This window comes from Telopea speciosissima, chromosome 11, assembly GCF_018873765.1.
Source record: "Telopea speciosissima isolate NSW1024214 ecotype Mountain lineage chromosome 11, Tspe_v1, whole genome shotgun sequence".
Classification (NCBI taxonomy): Eukaryota; Viridiplantae; Streptophyta; class Magnoliopsida; order Proteales; family Proteaceae; genus Telopea; species Telopea speciosissima.
Window position 1 is genome coordinate 37,835,170 of NC_057926.1, and position 17,609 is coordinate 37,852,778.

At 50.2% G+C, this 17,609-nt stretch overlaps 1 protein-coding gene across 1 annotated transcript; it reads right to left on the reverse strand.

The window, feature by feature from the left end:
* Nucleotides 1-13,636: 13,636 nt before the first annotated feature.
* LOC122646399 (protein TORNADO 2-like) lies at nt 13,637-15,608 on the reverse strand. The gene is made up of 2 exons (XM_043839948.1): nt 15,111-15,608; nt 13,637-13,975 (listed from the first exon to the last, which is right to left on the reverse strand). Exons 1-2 carry the CDS (start codon nt 15,606-15,608, stop codon nt 13,655-13,657), a joined length of 819 nt encoding a protein of 272 aa, XP_043695883.1. The 3' UTR covers nt 13,637-13,654.
* Nucleotides 15,609-17,609: the final 2,001 nt, after the last annotated feature.

Consider the following 17,609-nt stretch of genomic DNA (forward strand, 5'->3'; position numbering starts at 1 on the left):
CGCGGCTAGCCGGGTACAGGCCGAGCCAAGTTTGGACGGGAATGTCCTACCTGCACCGCCACCCTTGCCGGAGAGTTTGGACCCAGAAGCCCCGGCAAATAATCGACAGGTTATGGATTTGCAGCTGCAGATGCTCCACACCAACGAGATGCTGCGCGCCTTCATGAACCAGATGGCCCGAGGCGGGCTGATGGGTCAGCTGCCGGCCGCGCTCCCTCCAGCTCCGGCCCGCGCTGAAAGAAACTTGCAGCAAAATGGTGGCCGGCGTAGGGCCGAGCCGAGTCGGGCTGTGTCCTCGCATCCGTCTCGTCAGAAGACTCCACCTCCGCGCCCCAGTAGAGGCGCTCGGCGGGGTGAACAAGAACATCGCCAAAGCCCGCGAACAGGGCATGAAATTGAACCAGTCGGCTCTGTGGCAAGGAGATCGATATTTTCTGTACGGATCGGAGAGGACGAACCGCCGAGGATATTCCGAGAACAAAGGAAAGACCAGGTTGAAAGGCGCGCACCGAGACACGGAGAAGGATCGCGTCATACTCCCCGGCGTCCGAGCTCACCTCCCCGAGAAGAACAACAGGGGAGTCCCCGAGGGTCCAACTTCCAAGAAGACAAAAGAACAAGGAAGGACGGTGAGGACCGAGCCGACCATAATGGCCGACTACAGCGAGACAACCGATCCTATCAACCCCGGGCCGAGGATCCGGTTGACCAAGCACCTGAAACCGAGCTGGAGAAGCAGCTACGAGACTTGGCCGAGCAGGTGGAGGGGTTGAAGAAACAGGCGACCCCGGACGCCTACTCTTTGGTCGGGCGTCACCCTTATCCTCCCGAGATCATGACCGCGCCGCTACCACAAGGTTTCAAACCTCCCCCGTTCGACCGGTATGACGGGACGACCGACCCGACAGATCACATCAACTACTTTAATGCGATGATGACCATGTACGGGGGAACGGAGACCGTTTCTTGCCGAGCCTTCCCTGCATCCCTCAAAGGCGCGGGGACCTCATGGTTTTCCTGGTTGCCGCCGAATTCCATAAGAAGCTTCGTTCAACTCTGTCGAGCCTTTGTCACGCGCTTCCAGAGTAGTATGAAACATAAGAAGACCACGGTCAACCTCCTCAGTGTGAAACAAAGGCCCGACGAGTCGATCCGAGCATTCGTCTCCCGCTTCAACAAAGAATCCTTAGATATCAAGGATTTGGATGAGGCCACGGCCCATACGGCTATGAGCAACGGATTGGCCGACATGGACCTTATCAAGGACTTGGCCCGGAAGCCGACAAGAAACCTGGCCGAGCTCTTGGAAAGGTGCAACGAGTTCGCAAATATGGCCGAGGTCCTTCAGGCCCGGAAGGGCAACGAAGGTCGTACCGACAAGAAAAGGCCGACAACGGACGACCGAAGAGAAGACAAAAGGCCAAGGACGGATCGCCGAGCAGACAGGTCGGATCGAGCTCGGAGCCCCGACTACACGCCATTGAATGCATCTCGCAAGGAGATCCTGATGCAAATACAAGATGGGGGGTACATCCGCCGACCCCGACCGATGCAAGCGGGGTCATCTCGGAACCCCAACAAATATTGCCAATTCCACAAGGACATCGGTCACGACACCGAAGATTGTTATCAGCTGAAAAGAGAAATCGAAGAGCTGATAAAAGCGGGCCACTTGAAGCGATATGTCAAAGGAGGCCAAGAAGATCGAGGAGGTCGGCGGCCTGATGATCGGGATCAAAGAAGAGCCGAGCCTAGGGCCGAAAACAGGCGAGTTGAAAGAGATGATGACAAGATCCGAGCCGAGAAGAAGGAGGACGGATCCAGGCCGAGCAATGACAAGGGAGCCCCCATATACACTATCCTCGGGGGGCCCGGGCAAGAGAGTACTCGAAAGGCTAAGGCAAACGCTCGCTTCGTCGGAGTAGCCGAGAGGCCCGCCAAGAAACTCAAGCCGGCGGTGATGATCTCCTTCACGGAAGCCGACCTCGAAGGTATAAGTTTACCTCATGACGATGCTTTAGTGGTGCAGGTAGAAATTGCGAACAGACCCGTACACCGTGTTGGTCGATACCGCGCATCCGTGGACCTTATGTCATTGGAAGCGCATCGACAATTTGGCTTCGGCGATAAGCGCTTAAGCCCGAAGGAACCTCGCTTCACGGGTTCTCGGGAGCGGCCGCGACTATCAAGGGCTCGATCGATCTACTTGTCACAATTGGGCAAGCTCCCTGCCAGGCAACGATCCCAGTCAAATTCATGGTGGTACGGTCGGTTGTGGCTTTCAACGCCATACTCGGCCGTCCGTCATTGACCGCCCTCCAAGCCATCATCTCCCCGACTCACTTGAAGATGAAGTTCCCCACCGAGAACGGTGTCGGCGAGGTCCGAGGCGACCAAAAGAAGGCACGAGAGTGCTACGCTACCTTCGTCAAGCAAAATAAGGGTAATGTTCGAGGAATGGCCATGTGCGTCGAACATCTCCCCGAAGATCAGCGGGATGAGCTTATCGAGAGAAGAGGGCGACCCGTAGAAGACCTGACCCCACTTCATCTCAGCGAAGATGACCCAGCCAAGGTGGTCCAGCTCGGATCACTACTAAATAAAGATCAAAGGAGGCAGCTCGGAGTTTTCTTAAAAGCGAACGCCGATGTCTTCGCCTGGTCGGCCGTTGACATGTCGGGCATACCCAGACATATAGCTGAGCACCGACTCCATGTGGACCCGGGTCGGAAACCAATCAGGCAGAAGAGAAGGAACTACGCACTTGATCGACAAACGACAATCAAAGAAGAGGTGGAGAAGCTTCGCCGATCAGGATTCACCCGAGAAGAGAAATTCCCGACCTGGTTGGCTAACGTCGTCATGGTCCCTAAACCGAACGGGAAGTGGAGAATGTGTGTCGACTACACCGACCTCAACAAGGCCTGCCCAAAAGATGAGTACCCACTACCTCGGATCGACCTCTTGATCGACGCCACGGCAGGTCACGAGTTGCTGAGTTTCATGGATGCGTACTCCGGCTACAACCAAATCATGATGCATGAGGAGGACGAGTCGTACACGGTCTTCCGAACTGACCAAGAGAATTTCTGCTACAAGGTCATGCCGTTCAGATTGAAGAACGCCGGAGCGACATACCAGCGCCTCGTGAACTATATATTCCGCGAGCAGATCGGAAAGAACATGGAAGTCTACGTTGACGACATGTTGGTGAAAAGTTTGAAGGCCGAGTACCACTTGGCCGACCTGGAAGAAGCCTTCGGCGTATTGAGGAAGAACCAGATGAAGCTGAATCCCGCCAAGTGTGCATTCGGAGTAACCTCGGGAAAGTTCCTCGGCTTCATGGTCTCTGTCAGAGGCATCGAAGCCAATCCGGCAAAAATCAGAGCAATCCAAGAGATGAGTCCTCCAAGGACGATCCGAGAAGTACAAAGGCTAAACGGACGTGTGGCGGCGTTGGCCCGATTCATGTCGAGATCGGGCGACAAGTGCCTACCGTTTTTTAAGGCCCTAAGGAATATCCGGAACCCAAAAGATTTTATCTAGTCATCCGAATGCCAAGAAGCTTTTGAAGAGCTGAAGAAATATTTGGAGAACCCACCTCTTCTCAGCCGACCTGAACCAAAAGAGGAACTTCAAGTCTACTTAGCCGTCACTCCCGTAGCGGTCAGTGCGGTGTTGATCAGGGAAGAGAGTCGAACTCAAAGGCCGATATACTATGTCAGCCACGTTCTTGTTGATGCCGAGACAAGGTATTCCGGGTTCGAGAAAGTAGCATTCGCCCTAATCACGGCTGCAAGGAAACTAAGGCCGTACTTTCAAGCTCATCCGATCGTGGTACTGACCGACCAGCCACTCAAAAAGATATTACACAAACCCGATGTTTCGGGACGGCTGATTTCCTGGGCAGTTGAGCTAAGTGAATATGATACAAGCTATCGACCGAGGACGGCGATAAAAGGACAAGCCCTGGCCGACTTCATTGCCGAATGCACGGGGCCCGAACATGAGGTTGGAGAAGAAAAAATAGTCCAAGAGGTCGGGGCTACGGCCGACCCGATTTGGACAATGAATGTTGACGGCTCAAGCAATTCCGGAGGAAGCGGGGCCGGCCTAATTCTTGTGAGCCCCGAAGGCTTTCTGGTCCAATATGCCCTAAGGTTCAAGTTTCCCGCCTCAAACAATGAGGCTGAATATGAAGCCCTTCTAGCTGGACTTCGAGTCAGCAAAGCTATGGGCATAAAGCGGTTGAAGGTGCGAGGAGACTCCCAACTCGTGGTCAACCAGGTCAACGGAGACTACGAGGCAAAAGACGAAAGGATGATAGCATACTTGGGTCGAGCCCGAGATCTGATCTCCGAGCTCGAACACTTCGAGATGACTCGAATACCGAGAGAAGAGAATGCCGCGGCGGACTCCTTATCTAGGTTGGCCGAGGCCGACCTCCAATATCTGAGCCGGTCAGTATACATAGAAATATTGGAGAAGCCATCCTTACAAGACGAAAGCATAAAGCACATTGAAGAGGATGGGCCGACCTGGTTGGACCCCATTGTCAACTACTTGGAAAATGATCTGCTCCCGGGGAATCGAGACGAAGCAAGGAAGGTTAAGATCCGATCTTCCAAGTACTCGATGATCGACGGAGTACTCTACAAAAGGGCAATCTCGGCCCCTCTTCTCCGATGTCTGGGACCGAAGGGGGCCGAGTATGCATTAGCCGAGGTGCATGAGGGAATATGCGGGAGTCACATGGGCGGCCGAGCTCTTGCATACAGGATACTTCGGCAAGGATTCTATTGGCCAAGAATGCAGGAAGAGGCCATGAAATACGTGAAGACGTGTGAGAAGTGCCAACTGTTCGCGCCAATCCCAAGCCGACCAGCAACAAAATTAACCTCAATGCTGAGCCCAATCCCATTCGCTATGTGGGGAATGGACATTCTCGGAGATTTCACCCCAGCATCGGGAAACAGAAAATACGTAGTAGTGGCGATCGATTACTTCACCAAGTGGGTCGAGGCCGAGCCCCTTGCCACCATCACCGAGAAGAACATGGAAAATTTTTTTCGAGATAAGGTCATCTACCGGTTCGGGCTACCGAAAGTTCTCATCACTGATAATGGCGCGCAATTCAACAACCTGGCCTTCCGAGAATTCTGCGAGCACTTCCACATTGACTTCCGACCCATCTCGGTCGCTCACCCACAAGCAAACGGACAAGTAGAAGTGTCCAACCGAACATTACTCGCCGGCATTAAGAGGAGGTTGGATGAGGCCAAGGGGAGATGGGTGGAAGAACTCCCAAGCGTCCTATGGGCATATCGGACGACTGTAAGAACTCCAACCGGGGAGAGTCCCTTTCGCCTCGCTTATGGGACCGAAGCCCTCGCACCGGTTGAAGTTATGGCTTCATCATACCGAGTGCTCAACTTCGATGAGAAGACCTATAAAGATGGGCTGCGAGCCAATTTGGACTTCCTCGATGAAGTCCGAGAAAATGCCCTACTCCGAAACGCGGCGTACCAACAGAAGACAGCAAGCTACTATGATTCAAGAGTCAAAGAGCGGCATTTTCGTCAAGGGGACCTTGTTCTCAGAAAACTCAGCGCATCTCAGCCGAGGCAACAAGGAAAATTAGCACCAAACTGGGAAGGCCCGTACATAGTCTCCAAGCAAATTCGCCCTGGCACATATCGCTTGCAGACTCCGGGGGGCAAGAAGGTACCGAGACCTTGGAACTCGGAAAATTTGAAAAAGTTTTTTCAATAATTGAACATGTTTGTCAGTTCCGACATTTGATTCAATAAAATCTTTTCTCCAACACTCAACGTATTGGCAAGCTCCCAAGTCGAAGTCATAAGACCGGTCCTCATAGACCAGGCCGACATCAAAGACCGACCCTCGTAGGTCGGCAGCCAAGTCATAAGACCGGTCCTCATAGACCAGGCCGACATCAAAGACCGACCCTCGTAGGTCGGCAGCCAAGTCATAAGACCGGTCCTCATAGACCAGGCCGACATCAAAGACCGACCCTCATAGGTCGGCAGCCAAGTCATAAGACCGGTCCTCATAGGCCAGGCCGACATCAAAGACCGACCCTCATAGGTCGGCAGCCAAGTCATAAGACCGGTCCTCATAGACCAGGCCGACATCAAAGACCGACCCTCATAGGTCGACAGCGAAGCCATAAGACCGGTCCTCATAGACCAGGCCGACATCAACGACCGACCCTCATAGGTCGGCAGCCGGGTCGTAAGACCTGTCCAAATAGACATGGCTGACATCTCAAGGGCCGACATTCCTATTTGGCCGAGCCTAACGAAGTACTAAACCACGCTAAGGCATTATGCTCGGCCAAGAAGGATATTCGGCTACGCGCCCGCTTATATGATAGCCTCTCCAATCGGACTGAAAGGAAAGGCGGATTAACAACCAAAGCGAAGATCGCATTGACCGCCGACAACGTTGGGCATGGATAAAAAAGAGACGAGTTCCTAAGCTTGGTTAGTGAAACGACTCGGCAGCTTGGCCACAAACGAAACAAAATACGCAAGGAAAAGAATACTGAGGGCGCCGAGTTCAAATACTTAGACAAATTTTGACAAAAATAAGTTGTTTTATTCATTGAAAGCCGACTGATCGGCACGGTTACAAAAGGGGCAGCTCGGCCCCACACATACAAAAAAAAAAAAAAAAAAAAAAAAAAAAATTTTTACATCTCCGCCTCCTCGGCGTGGGACTTGGAGGCACCCTCGGAGGCGTCCACGGTGTTGGGCTCGGCAGCAGGGTCTTGAGGTCCAGCTCCCAGAGGGACGACGTCGGCTGAAGCAGGTGCCTCCAGGGGCTGAGCTTGGGTGACCTCGGCCCCCTCCTCATCTCCCATCTCCCCTGCAAAAGTAGTCGCATCATCGTCAAAGCGGGAGAGATTGAGATCAGGATACGCTGCCTTGATCTCGGCCAAAAGCTCAGCTCGGCCTGCTTCAAAACCTTCGGCGAAGGGAGGCTTCCTGATCTCGTGGCAGATATCGGCGTACTCCTCCGATTGGAGATAGTCGCTAATCGCCGCGCTCCGAGCCGTGGCCAGATCTTCCTTGGCCTTCTCCTTCACCTCGGCGAGCCGAGCCTGCAGAGCCCGGACCTTCTCTCTCTGCCTGGCCACCTCGGCCTGAGAGCTCTCCACTTCGGCCTCAGCAGCGGTGAGCTTCTCTTGGGTCTCCCGACGCCTCTGAACGGCATCATGGGCGTCCTGATAAGCCTTCTTGCACTGGACGTCCAAGGAATAGTTCTCGATCAGGAGCCGCTCGAAGCGGAGCATGGTCTCCACTGCTTTGGCGAACCCCTACAAAAAAGCATGAGAACAAAAAATCAGGATAAACTACACATATCAGATCATAGGCAAGAGCCGACAAGGAAACTTACCATGTTGAAGTCTTGAAAAAGGGTGGAGAGGAGCTCAGGGTCAGACAGCGTGACCGGCCGACGTCAAGGCCGAGTCCCCCGGGAAGAGGCGCCAGGTCGGCCTCACAGGGACGTTGTTGGCCGAAGCCCTCCCCAGGACGTATCGGGAGATGTTGGTGGGGGAGGCCATGGGCGGAAGGCCGCCACTTGTCAGGTTAACCGAGAGCTTTTGGCGTTTAATGTCTCTCGGCGGGCTCCTCTCGCCTTTTCGGCCTTTCCCCTTCCTCGGAGACCCGGCCTGACCCGTGTTCTTCTCGGCCTCCAGACCGACCACCGCGTCCGATGGTCCCGGCATCACCCCCTTTCCCTTGGAGGCCTTGGAGGACTCGCCCCGGGGTCTCTTCTCGGCATTCTTCTTCTTCCTATCCGCGATAATCTCGGCCCTCAGCCGAGCTGTGTCCATTGGAGGAATGTGGCCAACCACTGCAAGAGAAACCGAAAACATGGGAAACAAGTCAAAAAAGGAAAAGAAAACTAAGTTAAGGGGTCGGCTCGGATAACTGAGATAAGCTCGGTAAGGGTTCCTACCAGGGGTCATATGCCAACTCTGAAGAAACCCCTCGTCCTGAAGCCGGAGAACATCGAAGGGCGGACGCTGGGGGATCAGGTCGAGCGAGGTCATCTCGTTCTCGGTCAGGGGTAGTACCATATTTACATAGTTCAGGTTCATCTCCTTCCACTCGGTTCGGAGAGGGCTGTTGGGAATGGAAGCGAAGAAAAAGCGGGGCTTCCAGTACTTGTTGAAGGTCGGCGTGCTGACCAGAAACTTGTGACCGCCTAGAGCCGCGCTCTTCCCTGATCGGCGGCAGAAATAATACCACCCCTTCTCGGGAGACTTCTTCAGGAAGAAGAGCCGAGAAAAAAGCGCCACGCTAGCACCTCGGCCCATCTCGCAGAACAGGGCGTAGAAACCATAGACGGCCAGCCAGGAGTTCGGCACCAGCTGACCAGGAGACAGGTGGAAGTGGTCCAGGATCTGGTCCACCAGGCTGAGAACGGGGAGCCGAAACGCATACTTGAAGGGCGTCTCGTACAGAGCCACCTCGCCGGGCCTGATGAAGCAGGCCATCTCCCCGGGATTAGGAACTCGGAGCTGAATGTCCTCGGGGATGGCGTAGGTCGTCCTCAGATAGTCGAGGTCGGCCTCCGTGATTGTGCTCGGAACGGTGCCGACACTGCCTTCCTCGGGCTCAGGGGCGTCGGTAGACGAGCTTACCGAGCCAACCCCCATCTCGGACGAATCTCCCTCACTTGATTCCTCATCGGATGAGGACGACCCGGAGTTCTCGGCCCGGTCTGCGGCTATGGATTGGGCCGCGTGGTCGAACTCCATGGGTAACGGGGGCTTGGCCACCTCGGCCTGACGAAGCTCCACCACATCGGGCTCGTCTGAGGTCGAGCCCAACAGGTCTATGGTGGGAGAGCGGACGGGGAGTTCTCGGCTCGGACTTGCGCCCTCTGCCGCCCTGGCGAGCAGTTCGCCCATAGGACTACTACCAACTGACATATTGGGCGGAGAAGACTTACTGGTTGAAGAAGAGTTGAGCGGGAACGAAACGACGGCCGAGTCGATCACGAACGAAGCTTCAGCCGAGTCGATCACGAGCAGACAAACGACGAGATCTATCGAGTTGACGGTTCCAAACTGGCCGAGAAGTCAATAACTTAGAGTAGTGAAGAATGAATAGTTAGGAGTCGCCTATTTATAATCCTTGGGTTTCACTGATCCAACGGCCGACCAGAGCTCAGCATGATCCAACTGCCCAGATCAAAGGACGTTTCGAATTCCCGAGCCCGCCATAATGACTCTGCTGATGTGGCACGGACACCCAACCGTCAGATCGTGCAACGTGAAATCCACAGCAATAAATAATCTCGGCCCAACCGCAAGAATCTTCCCGACAAGCGCCCAGGAAATTTCACTCATCAGCGTCGAGCCGACACCTGATGAGTGGGGGGCCTGTGATGAGGCATAAAACACCCCACCTATCAGAGGCTGCCACGTGGCCGACCCGACCTCAATCCGAGAACCGAGTTGGGCCGAGCAGGAAATTGGGCCGACCCCATATCCGATAAGTCACCTGACAAAGCCTGGTTTGAGCGAGCTGGCCGGTGACTGAGGCCGAGATTATACGGGTCAGCCAGGGACTCCTAGTAGACCTCATGGCCGAGACCAACCTCCTCTCGGGCCGACCTCCATGGCCGACCCCACGGGCCGACCTCGTAGGCCGAGCCCTCCTCCATTGAGGCTCCCATAGCACCCCACCGGGGATCTCTGGGCCACGTCAGCACATCCCGAGAATCACGGGATAAGGACCGAGCCACGATCCCAGCACAACACAGAATCACACTCTACATGGACTCTTACCTTAATAAGAGTCCGACCCCGAAAATAACTCTCCACTCCGCTCTACGCGAGAGAACCTTCCGAAAGAAGGACTCCTACCATACTAGGACTCTCCCAACCGTCTCATCTCCTCCTTACTCTATAAATACCCAGGTATGGAGCTCTATTCCACAGCTGGCTTTTTATTACGCAGTTACGCTGTCGCGTTGAAGACCTGACTTGAGCATCGGAGAGTCCTAGGCCGGAGCCACACCGGCCCTCTTGCGCTCATTGCTTGGTTTTTGTAGGTTCATTCACGGGCGAACCAAGTACCGGAGGTTTTCACACGCAACAGGTAGTACCCTATTGACGTAGTTCAAGTTCATCTCCTTCCACTCGAATCGGAGAGGGCTGTTGGGAATGGAAGCGAAGAAAAAACGAGGCTTCCAATACTTATTGAAGGTCGGCGTGTCGACCAGAAATTTGTGGCTGCCCAGAGCCGCACTCTTCCCCGATCGGCGGTAGAAATAGTACCACCCCTTCTCGGGAGACTTCTTCAAGAAGAAGAGCCGAGAGAAAAGCGCCACGCTCGCACCTCGGCCCATCTCGTAGAATAGGGCGTAGAAGCTGTACACGGCCAGCCAAGAGTTCGGCACTAGCTGACCAGGAGACAGGTGAAAGTGGTCCAAGATCTGATCCACCAGGCCGAGAACGGGGAGCCTGAACGCATACTTGAAGGGCATCTCGTACAAAGCCACCTCGCCGGGCCTGATGAAGCAGGCCATCTCCCCGGGGTTAGGAACTCGGAGCTGAATGTCCTTGGGGATGGCATAGGTCATCCTCAGATAGTCGAGGTCGGCCTCCGTGATTGTGCTCGGAACGGTGCCGACACTACCTTCCTCAGGCTCAGGGGCGTCAGCAGACGAGCTGACCGAGCCAACCCCCACCTCGGACGAATCTCCCTCACTTGATTCCTCATCGGATGAGGACGACCCAGAGTTCTTGGCTCGGTCTGCGACGATAGGATGGGCCACGTAGTCAAACTCCAAGAGTAACGGAGGCTCGGCCACCTCGGCCTGACGAAGCTCCACCACATCGGGCTCATCCGAGGTCGAGCCCAACAGGTCTATGGTGGGAGAACGAGCGGGGAGCTCTCGGCTCGGACTCGCGCCCTCTGCCGCCCTGGCAAAGAGTTCGCCCATGGGACTACTACCAACTGACATACTGGGCGGAGAAGACTTACTGGTTGAAGAAGAGCTGAGCGCGAACGAAGCAAAGGCCGAGCTGATCACGAACAAGTAAACACCGAGCGCTATCGAGCTAAAGAATCCAAGCTTGCCGAGAAGTCAATAACTTAGAGCAGTGAGGAATGAATAGTTAGGAGTCGCCTATTTATAATCCTTGGGTTTTACTGATCTAACGGCCAACCAGAGCTCAGCATAATTCAATGGCCCAGATCAAAGGACGTTTTGAATTCCCGAGCCTGCCATAATGACTTTGCTAACATGGCACTGACACCCAACCGTCAGAACGTGTAACGTCAAATCCGCGGCAAAAAATAAGCTCGGCTCGACCACAAAAATCTTCCAGACAAGCAGACCAGGAAATTTCACTCATCAGTGCCGAGCCGACCCCTGATGAGTGGGGGGGCCTGTGATGAGGCATAAAACACCCCTCCTATCAGAGGCTGCCACATGGCCGACCCGACCTCAGTCCGAGAACCAAGCAGGAGAGCGGGCCGACCCCATCTCCGATAAGTCACCTGACAAAGCCAAACTCAAGCGAGCTAGCTGGTGGCTGGGGCCGAGCTCATACAGGTCAGCCATAGACTCCTGGCCGAGCTTGCGGCCGAGACCAACCTCTCGGGCCGACCTCCAAGGCCGAGCCCTCCTCCACTGAAGCTGCCATAGCACCCCATCGGGGACCTCCGGGCCACGTCAGCGCATCCCGAGAATCACGGGATAAGGATCGAGCTACGATCCCAACGCAACACGGAATCGCATTCTACATGGACTCTTACCTTAATAAGAGTCCGACCCCGGAAATAACTCTCCACTCCGCTCCACGCAAGAGAACCTTCCGAAAGAAGGACTCCTACCATACTAGGACTCTTCCAACCGCCTCATCTCCTCCTCACTCTATAAATACCTAGGTATGGAGCACCATTGCTCAACTGACTTTTTGAGTAGCAGTTATGCTGTTGCATTGGAGACCTGACTTGGGCATCGGAGAGTCCTAGGCCGGAGCCACACCGGCCCTCTTGTGCTCATTGCTTGGTTTTTGCAGGCTCATCCGCGGGCGAACCAAGTACCGGAGGTTTGCACATGCAACACCTCCCCATTTGAAAAGACACATCTGCCCCCTTGTTTTGAGGAGAGAGATAGACACATGGGAGTGGACAGAAAACTACTTCCCTTATATTAATTTTGGTGATACATCACTTGTGTTTAAATGTGAAAAAACTTATTTTTATAGGTATATCTAAACTCGCTCTTATGTTTCGTTGTGTACACGATGTTTGTATTTATAATGGTTCTTTGGATGATTAAGTCACTATTGTGATAGGACTTAACTCCTCTCAGGTTCCCTGCCCGGTCAGGTTCGTAGGTTCCTCTCATAGGGGGCTGAAAATGACGACCTCACCCCCTGCCCAAACACACTGACCGGGTGGGGTGAGGTCGTCATTTCTGACCTCCCTATGAGAGGAACCTACGAACCTGACCGGCCAGGGAACTTGAGAGGAGAAAAATTCTGTGATATTGGCCTTCCAATATGTAGCAGCAAGTGGTAATTAACTTACTTATCATTAGACGTTGTGTAAACTTACCCTTATGGCTTAAAGTGTTTATACACTTCACTAAATGCATTATGGCTTGGAATAATTATCACCTCCTCTTATCAAAAAAAAAAAAAAATGCTTATCAGTTATCACCTCCAGTTCGCTAGTACTTCCAATTCCTCTAATAGGGGGAGTGGATCCCACCTTAGACAGTGTTTTTAGGTAGGGGTAGGGTGGTCATTTCTGCCCCTATGTGAGGAATTGAAGGAATTAGAGGGGCAGCGAATTGAAGGGGATAACTTGGTGTCAATTAAAATTGATGTACGTCATGCGCACCTCGACAAAGCCATCGAATATCTTATTAAAACACAATTGGATCAAGAACTTATAACAATGGGTCAAGAGCAGGTCAATAGCAATCAAAGGAATCACCCTTCAAATCGATGTGTGGGTGAATCGTCATGTGTATTCCTATGCACTCATGTAAAGTAATTCACAATATAGGACACTTAGACACTTTTGACTAAAAAGTTCCAAATATAACATATGGGGGAAAAAAAAGTTGCTTAGTGGGTGGCTCATGCGCTCAAACACAAGAACACGTGAAATTACTGTCCAATCTTTCTTAAAATAAAAAATATCATTCGTATTGATGCCCTGTACACACTAGTGCAACGGCTACAAGTACCAAATAGTGATCTCTTGGCCATGACATATTTAAGTGATCCCTCACATTAGGTTGCCAATTATTAAAGTCCGAATCCTAGTAATACCCATGGCCCACACAAGAACATATACTTTTACTTTACTTGATTCCAATTCTAAAGTTCTAAAAAGGGTTATTCACGTGAGGTGGTGAGAGAGATCTCTCCATGACTTCTTCTCCAATATTAAGCAATTAACTTTCTGTGGTTACCTATGAATCACGTCAACATACATGTTGATCCTTTGACCTTTATTCCATGTCATGAGCTCCACTCCTCTTTCTGTTTAGCTTATAAAAGAAGGCAAAGAATACAAACCCTAAAAAAATAAATAAAGAGTACATTGCCTTAAAGAGTGTATTTGAGAACTTGAGAGCCACATGACTAAGTGTAACCTTGCCTGTATCTACGAAACAATTCTTCTGTTTTAGTATTTCTAATGAATAAAGCACAACAACCCACCAAGTAGACACAAATAAGGGCAATGAGAGTGATAACTAGAATAACATTATCTACTCTCCTCCATTCCTTCTTAAGATTAGCTAGTAAACCAGCCTTGCATGAGTTGCAAGCATAACAAAGCTGTGTCTTATCATTGCTCCATTTCAAGCAATCTATGTCGGCGGCCGTATTTATCGGACTAATCCAATACGTCGGATTTACGTACGTGTAACCGCATTGTGTCGGTGGCTTGCAGCATCCAGACTAAAGGAACATGAAAGTTGAGAATAGTTAGGTTTAGTTAGAGAAATTAAGGTTGAAGATCAACTAGAGATGTAATTGATCATCAATCACCGGATACATGGTGAAGAAATAGTGTATATGTTACTTAATTCGTAGGGTTTTCATGATTAATCTTGTACATGGAAACCCTACTTTGATATGGTCATTCTAGGATTAATTCATCAACACATCTAAAGGGATATCTTTGGGTTGAAGAATACTTAGTTTCTCTACAAAATTAACTTTGTGAGATTCTTCCTACAGTAGGGTTGTCATTACCTGTTTTTTGCATGTAGCCATGGCTAAGGCAATTTGGATCCTCTGTTGCTGCTTGCCTGTGCTGCAGTTGTGCTTCCTCACACAGATAGGAGCACAATGACCGCCCTACCCACTGCCTGAGCGCCCTGCCCGGGTGGGGTAGGGTGGTCATTGCTCCCTGTCTGTGTGAGCCGTCTGTAGCACGGGTAGGCAGTAGTAGACAATCCAGATCCTAGCTAGGGGGTGTCAACCAGTCAGGTCTAATCAGTTTTCACCAATTTAAGGCTCTACATCATTACCAACTATTTAGTGATCCGATCACGTAGGCCAGGACATGAACATGTTTTTATTGGATCGATCGGTTATTAGTCCATAATCAGGCTAATCGGGCTTTAAACGCACTAATTGGTTAATAAGGCTAAAATGGGCTTAAACTGGCTAATTACATGCTATAAACGGTCGGTTTCAGTCGAGCGCCCATCGGGATAGAACCAAATATTGTTACCAACCATGACCATAAATTGGCTAGTCTCGGTGTCGGGCTTTTACTGGTCAGACCTACTAGTGCAGGCTATCATTTGACACCCCTTCCTTGAGTTGGGATGCCAACCCCTAGTGGCTTATAGGCCCTCAATGGGAGATTACCAAAAAAAATAGAGACATTAACAATAGGGGAAGAGTTCTCTATAGGGGGGAAGCGTCGCCCCTATGCCCACAAGGCCAATGAGAGTGTGTGTGGAAGCATCAACAGGGCGGTCATCCCCCCCCCCCCCGCCCCCGGTGTCTGGACACAGGCCACGCTTTTCTCCACCAAAACCTTAACAATATTAAGGAAAGATAAAATGTAAATGTAAGATACCTGTAAGGGGCTAATACTTGCATTGAAGAAATCCTGAGCAGAATGGTAAGTCTGATTCAATTCTGAACACATAGCTGTGGAGCTAAGACAATTCCGAATCCTATCCCACTTGTAAGAACTCTGCACTCTTCTTCGCAGCCACACAGAGTAGTCATCTAAATGATACTCTAGATAAGCTCTACTAGGAACAGGGTGACCTGAGCCCTTTGTGGTGACCTTATAGATGAATACTACTAGACAAGCTAGTAGTATTATAAGAATAAGCATGGCAATAAGGTAGAAGATGAGAAGCCATGGAATGCGCCAGAATGCTCCCACAAGGCCTGCTAGTGCCACAACCAAGATTGCTATGCCCAAAATGATAACTGGCCATTGAAGTATCTTAACACAAGCATTTTCCGATTCGCTCGCGAGCCAGATTCCGGCACCGATGATAGGGATTGAAAGGAGAACACCCACCAAATTGCTAGCTGCAATAACTTTGTTTCTCATTGACATCTTGGCAAGGTGATTTGCTTGTGGTGAGAAGGAACTATTGAAACAAAATAAGGTTTAGAGAAAAGAATGACTTCAGAGTGCTACTTTGGTATATATATATACAACCGAAGATCACCTTTTGCTCTTTCTTCCTAGGGACCAGACGATAAAGGGGAACCAAAGTAAGGGTCATATTTTATAATTGTTTTGTGTAGAGCTGATTTCTCTTCTTTTTGTAATATCTTTCTTAAAGGAAACTGTCTCCAAGATTCTAATGAAATGCCTTGTAGAAATTAACCTAGAAGATGCATGGTTTTTACCTGTCTTGGATGCCTCATTTGTTTTCATATTTGATCTGATTTTCTCTCTCATGGAATCATGATGTGGTAATTTTAACCGTTAGATAGATAATACATAGTGGATTAACCACGTGTCAAGTTTCAGAGCCTAATTCAATCAAATACCTCTCTGTAGTGGCATGTATCCCTATGTATGTCCATGTATGCCTGCAGTACTACTCTTGTGCACTCATCCATAGCCCTGAATTTTCCAAAGCTTTACTTTTTCACTTATTAAGTGTAAACTCTAGTTTGACTGGAATTTTATATGTGAGCAAGGAATCTTGGATTCTACCTGTCCACAAATTGAGTCCCATCCGCCTTACTCCTAATCCAAGACCTTATATCAAGGCCATACATACACAACAAAGAAAAAATAAAAAAACCCTCCCAAACAAAAGAAAAAATAGGAAACCAGAAAGGCTTTATACTGCAACTATACATAAGATTTGTGTAACTCTAACAAAAGGAATCTCAGAATAGTCATCTCCAATCGCCTGCTTAACAGAAGCTGGGAAATTTCTGAAGTCCGAACAAAAAACATTAGATTGATTACTGACAGCCAAATTATCTCACGATAAGCATGAATAACTGGAATAACAGAATGTTTTTAGCAACTATTAGATACCTTGATCCACCACCTGGCCCCTATTAGAGGAACTGGAAAACTAGACCAGGCAGGGAACTGGAGGAAATAATTTTCCCTATTTAGCATGCAAAAACCCTAGTTAGGTTTCTTTGTTACATGCTATGGAACTAGGTGTTATTACTTTTTAATCATATGGCCACTAAATTTTGTTCGCCAAACTAATCCTCCTTTCTCACTCGCTTTCCATCCCAAGCATCCTCTACATTTTCTTCACTGTTATATCCCCCTTTGTCATTGTGACTTCATTTATTAAAAAATACACCTCAGGTGTCCAATCTTTATTAAAAGTACTTATGAGGTACTCATTTTTTCAAAAGAAATGTTTGAGGCGCTTTGTCGATTAGTCTTATTCTAAAATAAATATATTTCCAAATTTACCTTTATTCTGCTCCCTCCCTTCATCCCACCTTTGCCTCCACTTTTGTCGTTTCCCTGACCGCACCACCACTTTACACCTCCTTCATTTTTCCTTTTTTTTTATAAAGCATAATAGTTAACTAGCGGTGCAAGTTTGGCTCTATCGACTCGAACCAGCCCTGTGAGTTCGAACAGGGCCTGGGCTGAGATACCTGACCTTAAGGGTGGGTCAGGGATGGAAATTGTTGGCCCTGAGTTAGGGTTAATCGGGTTAGGGTTGAGGCCTCGGGTTGAGCCCGGCCTGGCCCGGCCCAGCCCAACCCTGATTTAAGTTATAATATAATATATATATTGACATACTATATATATATTATAAACTTTAAATGTCACACATATTTTGTTATATAATATATTATATATGAAGATAATAAGTGATAATATATTTTATTATAGTATTTTTTTATGTAAAATTGATAATTTTCTCCCAGACTCTATCCAACTCAGTCCAGTCCATGCATCTCTACCTTCCCCCACCCCATGATTAGGACCAATCAAGGTGAGCCCAACCCAACTTTGAGGGCGGGTCAAGGTTGGATTTCCAGACCCTGAGTCAGGATCGAGTCGGACCTGGGCCCAATTAAGGGGAGTCAAGGTTGGACTGGGGTTTTGAAAAGCCCG

Excerpts from the sequence above, each read along its gene's own strand:
- LOC122646399 (XM_043839948.1), bottom strand. The coding sequence starts at position 15,608 with ATGTCAATGAGAAACAAAGTTATTGCAGCTAGCAATTTGGTGGGTGTT. Across the intron at positions 13,976-15,110 it reads CAAGTATTAGCCCCTTACAG|TCTGGATGCTGCAAGCCACC; the intron begins GTATCTTACATT and ends ATGTTCCTTTAG.